General features: G+C 41.1%; 1 protein-coding gene across 2 annotated transcripts in view; it reads left to right on the top strand.

The window, feature by feature from the left end:
- The first annotated feature begins 200 nt into the window (after nt 1-200).
- The window catches only part of LOC109889625 (F-actin-capping protein subunit alpha-2-like), a 46,990-nt gene continuing 39,477 nt past the window's right edge, over nt 201-7,713 (top strand). The window contains exon 1 of one of the 2 annotated variants that reach the window (XM_020481194.2): nt 201-345. In XM_020481194.2, the coding sequence (XP_020336783.1) occupies nt 307-345 (39 nt within the window). In that variant the 5' untranslated portion in view covers nt 201-306. The remainder of the gene's footprint in view (nt 346-7,713) is intronic. The other variant, XM_031823131.1, reaches the window with a different exon arrangement.

Raw genomic sequence — 7,713 nt, 5'->3', positions numbered from 1 at the left:
CAAGATACAACTGGCAATTAATTCTAACTGGGTACTTTTAACACGCACGCTATACTTATAACATATAACACAATTTACAACGATATTATTTCAATGTTATTTCGTATGACCAAACATATGCTTGCAAAACCATGGACTATGTTCAACACATGAAGTAGGACTGACGTGCTTATGGATAATAATTAGTCCCTGATTGGTGAAGTGATGATATATTTCATATGTACGTGCACACAAATCAAAATCAACTGTATGATGCTGCCGAAGTTGTGATTCGGCTTCGACAAGCTGCTGGTGCCGGAAGAAAAGATGGCGGATCATGAGGAGCAGTTATCTGATGAGGCTAAGGTAAGATGTCGTTTTTATCCACATTGGAGGATATATGATATCTTTAGGGTTTGTATGTGCATGCTTTGATTTAAGCTACTGTGTATAAGAGCTGGATAAACAAACCGCGATTATTGCTCGGCTAACGTTAGTCTAGCTGTTATTTTTAGCTCGGCAGCCGCTTTGCCCAACTTCCGCTCCTTTGCGAATCTCAAATGCAGACTCCTTGTACGGTCCTAGCTCTAAAATAGGAACCGTGCAGCATATAACACATTAATCAAAGTTAACCTCGCACCCTCCTAATCGAAAACACTGTAACAAACGTTGTGCTTTCATTTGTATCTATCGCTTTGTGATCATGTCTTGAACTTCTCACGAATGAGCAGCTAACGTTAGCTAAGCTAGCAACCTACACCTCCTGTCAACGCTCTTTGCACAATCATTGCTGATAATGTGCTATTTACTGCCGTTTGTGTGTGACCGATATGATTAGTGTTGAATCTCTGATTTAAATATAGATCCAACTGTCTAGCATGATGATCGCCAGAAGATAGCGACACTACCATTACGCTTGTTTACACTGAGCTGCACTGGGGTCGGAACGCAATCATGGTAATGGCAGAGATCCCATTAACGCATAAATTCTGATAGCTAGGCTTGCTTCGCCCCCATGTTGGTGTAAGCAGGCTAGGTAGTGCTACGTATCAACAGTCAATCCACTAGGGGCTGGAAACTACACTAGTGAGCTTCGCAGAGTATTTGAATAAAGTTCAGTTTATTCCAACTTTGGTCTCACCCATGCTCGCATTGCCCAATGCCCACTTTGCTCCCTTCGTTGAAAATGAATGGGCTTCCTTTGTTTCATCGCCCTCAACATACTATGTTCCTCCCCTGCGTTACATTAAGACACCTTGGAGCCGGCACGAGATATAGGTTGGGAAACATACCTCAATACAGGGGTGGGGTATTCCACTGTACTCCAAATGTTACCTTTAACCACACTGCTCCTCTGAGAAGCTTGAAATACGGCTAGCTAGCTGTTTACTCCCCACTTGAGAGATGCTGAATGTACAGAACCCTAACCGCTTTTTTTTGTATTTTATTAGGATCCCCATTAGCTGTTGCAAACGCAGCAGCTACTCTTCCTGAGGTCCACACAAAACATGACATAATACAGAACATTAATAGACAAGAACAGCTCAAGGACAGAGCTACATAAAAAAATGTAAAGGCACATGTAGCCTACATATCAATGCATACGAACTATCTAGGTCAAATAGGTCAGTAGCTTAACACAGCCAGATACATAGTTGCGTACATGTCGACTTTTGAAATGCCAGTTTGTGCCGATGTACTCAAGTGAGGGCTGAACTTGACCAAAGTGTACCATGGAAAAGCCTAAGAGAGAGTGGTGCATTGGTTCCTCCAGAGCCCAGAGATGGCAAGAATATGGCGTAGCCTAATGGCATAGAAGGCTTTCAGGTGTAGCCTACTGAATATACTAGGCCAATGCATGCCTTGTTCATTGAATTGGCTAGAGCAGATTGGCTGTCAACGGTTTGATAGGGGAAGTAAAGTGCAGCCTCACAGAGCCAGTATAGCGATCAATTTACAAACCTCCGAAATACCACAGCCCAGCCCCACTGCTATCTGTCTGGTGTTACCCTCCCACACGTACTTGACTACTCCTGTATCACTGTCTGCTCCACCCTGACTTTTAATGGCCGTTTTAAGCCTCAGCCATTTAACATGGCTTAAGTTGAAACTATGAACAACTGGTGTTTGGGTGTTAGTCGTGTGGTCTGTGTAATCGGAGACTTTACTGGAGGAATGTTGTCAAGTTCTCTAATTCGCACCATAGTTACTGGCTGGACAAATAGCCACACAGAAAACACTTAATTTTTTATTGGCCTTCCCCATTTTGAAGTCTCATCATAATCTATCTAGGTTAGGTCGAGTCCTATGTAACGGAGTTGATAACGTTGCTGTAAAAACGTTTGATGGAGCCATCAAATTGATTGAGTGATACAAAAAGCTACCGATTGGAACATTGTCAAGGAGGGTGGTCACGTGTTGCGAATCACTGGTTTGAGCCCAGTATGGGGCAGTCGGACAGCAAAGGAAGCTAAGCTGTTAACCCCTTTACCGTTCGAGCTGCAACTATAAACTGAAAATTGAAGCATTTTGCGTACGTCAGTAATTTTCTATGATTTTTGCTACACAGCGTTCTTGTTTATTGTTCTAAAACAATTATATGGTCAACAGTGATAGCCTATGCATTATGTTGGTTCCTGCTATGAAAGTATCGGTCTGTTCCTGTTTCACTGTCAGCTGATGTGTGACCGAGACACTCTCACTCCCATTGTGCACAAGGAGGGAGAGATGCATTCTGAGAATCACAAGCATATGACCCTTGCTCAATTGTAATTGTGGAAGAACATGCAGTTAACTGCTGTTCTAGTTACAGAGAGAAGAGTCACAGCTTTCTGTATGTATTTCTCACTTCTTAAACCCCTTAAGGTTGATATCCACACCAATTAAATTAGCATAATACAAAAATCCGCATAAAAATATCAGTTTAAGCTGGAGAGATGTTTTTTTTTTGCGTTGGATTCATCTGTCCACCAGAGCATGTGAGCGGAGTTGAGCAGTTGGAAAATCCTGCTCATCGAGTGGCGCTTCCTACTGCTCCGCTAAAAATCGCTCTGTGCTCACAGGAAAAAAACTGCTGCTCCAAATCCGCCCCATTCATTATAATCACAGTTTAACCAACACCCACCTATTTTGTTTGACTGCCTGGACCGACCATTTAGGTTTTATAGTATTGAAATCAAAACGTGTGAATTTGAATAAAAGTATTTGAATTAACATGAAAAGGTGAATGTAAGAAGCGCATATTTCAAATAGGCTACATGTCATATTAAACAGCATATAAACACTCTAAATAGGTCATGAGCCAGACAGGGAGCCGAAGAAGGAATAAACATGAATTATTTAGGCTATATTCCTTCAAGGCTATAGCCTACAAAGAAATACATTGAAGGATTTGCGTGTGTGACACAATAGGCTGGTAGGGACATAAAGTGCTCAGCATTTAAACAACATTTAGTTTAATTAAATCAGTCTATAAATTGCGCATATAGGCTGTGACTTATTTTAAAATAAATACAAATTCAACAAAAAATGGCTTAGTGCCTTTTTGTATTCATAAAAAAAAAATGTTTTGCCACTCTGTGGCTTCAGGTTCATGCAGTGGTGCCTGGAGAGCAGGTCAGTAGCGGAGAATACGCTCCCCACACATGCAGAGCCACTGGGGAGGCTAAACACCCTTTTCGCCATTCTTGCCAGGCTGGGCAGAGTTGATTTTTCTATAATAAAAAAAATGATATATATATATATATATATATATAAGCCTAAATGTTTTTAGGCAAAATAACCCAATCAAAACGTAAAACTCCTTGAATGTGGGAATGTTCCAGGCCTATTGGGCCCAAATTAATGATGGCCTATTTGTATACATTGGGGCGGCAGGGTAGCCTAGTGGTTAGAGTGTTGGACTAGTAACCGGAAGGTTGCAAGTTCAAATCCCCAAGATGACAAGGTACAAATCTGTCGTTCTGCCCCTGAACAGGCAGTTAACTCACTGTTCCTAGGCCACCATTGTAAATAAGAATTTATTCTTAACTGACTTGCCTAGTTGAATAAAGGTTAAATAAAATACATAATAAAAACCAAAATGAACGATGTTTAAGAGATCAGATTTTTTGTTTGCAAATACTTTGCTAAAATGACACTCTTTAGTTATCTGCCCACCCGATCCCTTTTCGCATGTGCTTGTAGTGTGTACACCATCATGCTTTCGGGATATGTCTTTGCAGATTCCACTGATTATTTAGTTGTGGACACGACATCACTGCACTCCCTCTAAGTCACCTTGATTTAGCACCTGTGTGTTTTATCAGTTTCTTTATGAAAATGTTTAGCAAACTCCATGACAGTAGCTAAAGCAAGTGTCGATAGCGGCACACAAGTAGACTACAAGTGCATGCTGGGCCGGGCATGCCCTGAGCTCATGAAGTGAGCGCTACTGGAGCGAAATTGAAGCGGGCGAGAAGGTTCCAGCCTTTGGGAATCTCACACTGCGTTCCAGTCAAATTGGGCACGCTCAGCTCCTTGCTCCGCTTACATGCTCTGCAGTCCACTTATGTTGCACTTTCGCATCTCAATCAATCAAATGTGTGTATCTATTAAGCCCTTCTTACATCAGCCGATGTCACAAAGTGCTAGACAGAAACCCAGCCTAAAACCCCAAACAGAAAGCAATGCAGGTGTAGAAGTACAGCAGGTGCGGTAGAGAGTGAGTCAAAAACAGCAGGTCCTGGACAAGGTAGCATGTTCGGTGAACAGGTCAGGGTTCCACAGGCAGAACAGTTGAAACTGGAGCAGCAGCACGACTAGGTGGACTGGGGACAACAAGGAGTCATCAGGCCAGGCAAGGTCCTAGGGCTCAGGTCACCGGATAAGACGGGAGAAATTCTCCAGATATAACAGACTGACCCTAGCCCCCCGACACAAACTATTACAGCATAAATACTGGAGGCTGAGACAGGAGAGGTCGGGAGACACTGTGGCCCCGTCTGGCGACACCCCCAGACAGGGCCAACCAGGCAGGATATAACCCCACCCACTTTGCCAAAGCACAGCCCCCACACCACTAGAGGAATATCTTCAAACCACCAACTTATTACCCTGAGACGAGGCCGAGTATAGCTCACTGACATCTCCCACACGGCACGAACCCGAGGGGCGTGCCAACCCGGATAGGAAGATTACGTCTGTGACTCAACCCAGTTTAGTGACGCACCCCTCGTAGGGGTAAATACTTATTTTACACCATAATTTGCAAATAAATTCATTAAAAATCCTACAATGTGATTTTCTGGATTTCTTTCCCCCTCATTTTGTCTGTCATAGTTGAATTGTACCTATGATGAAAATTACAGGCCTCATCTCTTTAAGTGGGAGAACTTGCACAATTGGTGGCTGACTAAATATTTTTTTGCCCCAGTGTGTGTGTATCCAAAATGTACATTTATTTGGCACGTTTGATCCAGAAAAGTTTGTAGTCACGTTGCGCAAGTTCTCAAAAGTTACGTGTAAACTTTGCCATAAAATTGAAGACGGGAGGATCTGTGTTCAATACAGGAGGAAAACAAACTGTAGCTAGCTTTCTGGTCACGCACTTCTATCTACAGTACACTTCAAGTTACCCTCGTTCAAGATGGCCGTACTTCCTTACACAAAGGAAAAACCTCAACCAATTTCTAAAGACTGTTGACATCCAGTGGAAGCGATAAGAACTACAAGAAGGTCCCTTAGAAATCTGGATTCCCAATGAAAACCCATTGAAAATAATGACCTCAAAAAAAAAAATACATCTGATGGTTTGTCCTCAGGGTTTCGCGTGCTAAATAAGTTCTTATACTCAGACATGATTCAAACAGTTTTAGAAACGTAAGAGTATTTTCTATCCAAATATATTAATAAGATGCATATCTTATCTTCTGGGGATGAGTAGCAGGCAGTTGAATTTGGGCATGCATTTCATCCGGATGTGAAAATACTGCCCCCTGTCACCAAGAAGTTAATAACAAACTTGCATGCCATCTGTAAATAGCAATGGAAAAAGTCAGGAACCTTCCTGCTAGCTATGATTGGCTGAGATAATGGATGGGCTGGACATGCTGAGAGATGAGTTCAGATTGGTTTGCCATGTATCATGCTTCTGTCTATAACATGAGCTGCTCAGTATGTGTAGCTAATCCTTTCTCATGCAGCTTTTTTTGAATAATATCACAAACTGCACAAAAAAAAATGCGGTTTGCATTGCTAGTTATAGCCTAATGTTAGCTAGCTAACATTGAACCTAGTTTGGTTAGCTTTAGCTACCTGCAGGTTCATGCATTGTAGTAACGTTATGAGTTGTGATTTTGGTTCATTGTTCATTGGAAACAAAAGACTCCACTATGCAAGTAACCATTTCACTGTACCGTTTACACCTTCTGTCTCCTGTGCATGTGACAAATGCATTTAGATAATATTTGATATAGCGTGTGTGTTTACCAGAGAAGGTAATGTGAACAGCATGACCTGCACCAAAGTCAAATTAGGATATAACGTTAGGCCAATGAGACGGTGTTGAAGTTCTAAAATTCTCCAGTAGAATGCCCTGCTTTTATTTCGTAACATTCACAATTGTCAGCTATTTTCTGTAATTAGCTCGCCATTAATTATTTTCCTGTAATGATGAGTACTAATTAGCTAAATTTAAGACGTTGTCAGCTATGATATAGTCATTGTTAGAACTAACAAGCTAGAAATGAACCAAAACGTTGCTTGGTTTGCTAAATTTATATATACTAAATTCATTTTTAAACAGATGGGTTTATTTGTGTTAAATACACCAGTTATACTATTTTGGACCACCAGACTGTTGATGTCATGCAGCCTGTCGTTTTTGTGTTATACTTTTTCATAACTAGAAGTTTAATGTCGGACGACAATAGACTGTTCATGATGTCACTGCGACAACAGTCTACAGACATGTCGATAGACATAGTATATACCTTTAGTCTTGAAATGTTTGGTTGTTTAGTACACTACTCACTCTGTTTAGCACATGGCCTCACATGTGAATCCTTAAAAAGATGGGTGGGGCTTAAGAAGGTATGAACTATGCTGAATGGGTATAGACAAAGAAGAGCTCTCCAGTAGGTGAACCAAAATATTCAAGGGCCATTTTCTCAAAGTTGGGTTACAAGTTTATCAACTTTCAAAGCAGAATTACTTTCCCATTGTTCCTCAACTGTAGTGTATGATATACCATTTTCTAGCTCAGTCTCTATTTTTACCCAATGTAAAAAAAAACAACATTGGTCACAAATGAACCCTCCGTGAAAAGGTGAGACTCGAACAAACACATACAGTACCAGTCAAAAGTTTGGAGAACTACTCATTCAAGGTTTTTCTTTATTTTAACTTTTTTCTACATTGTAGAAAATAGTGAATGTCAGAACTATGAAATAACACATACGGAATCAAGTAGTAGAGGTCGAGCGGCATGGCCGATTTAATTAGGGACGTTTTCATAAAAATTGTTAATTGGCATTTTTGGACGCCGATTACATTGCACTCCACAAGGAGACTGCGTGGCAGGCTGACCACCTGTTACGCGAGTGCAGCAAGGATCCAAGGTAAGTTGCTAGCTAGCATTAAACTTCTCATAAAAAACAATGAATCTTAACATAATCACTAGTTAACTACACATGGTCGACAATATTACTAATTTAACTAGCTTGTCCTGCGTTGCAAATAATCAGTGCTGTGCCT

This window comes from Oncorhynchus kisutch, linkage group LG4 (genome assembly GCF_002021735.2).
Source record: "Oncorhynchus kisutch isolate 150728-3 linkage group LG4, Okis_V2, whole genome shotgun sequence".
NCBI lineage: Eukaryota > Metazoa > Chordata > Actinopteri > Salmoniformes > Salmonidae > Oncorhynchus > Oncorhynchus kisutch.
Note: the sequence above shows the minus strand (reverse complement) of the source record. Positions and strands in the feature narration are given on the sequence as shown.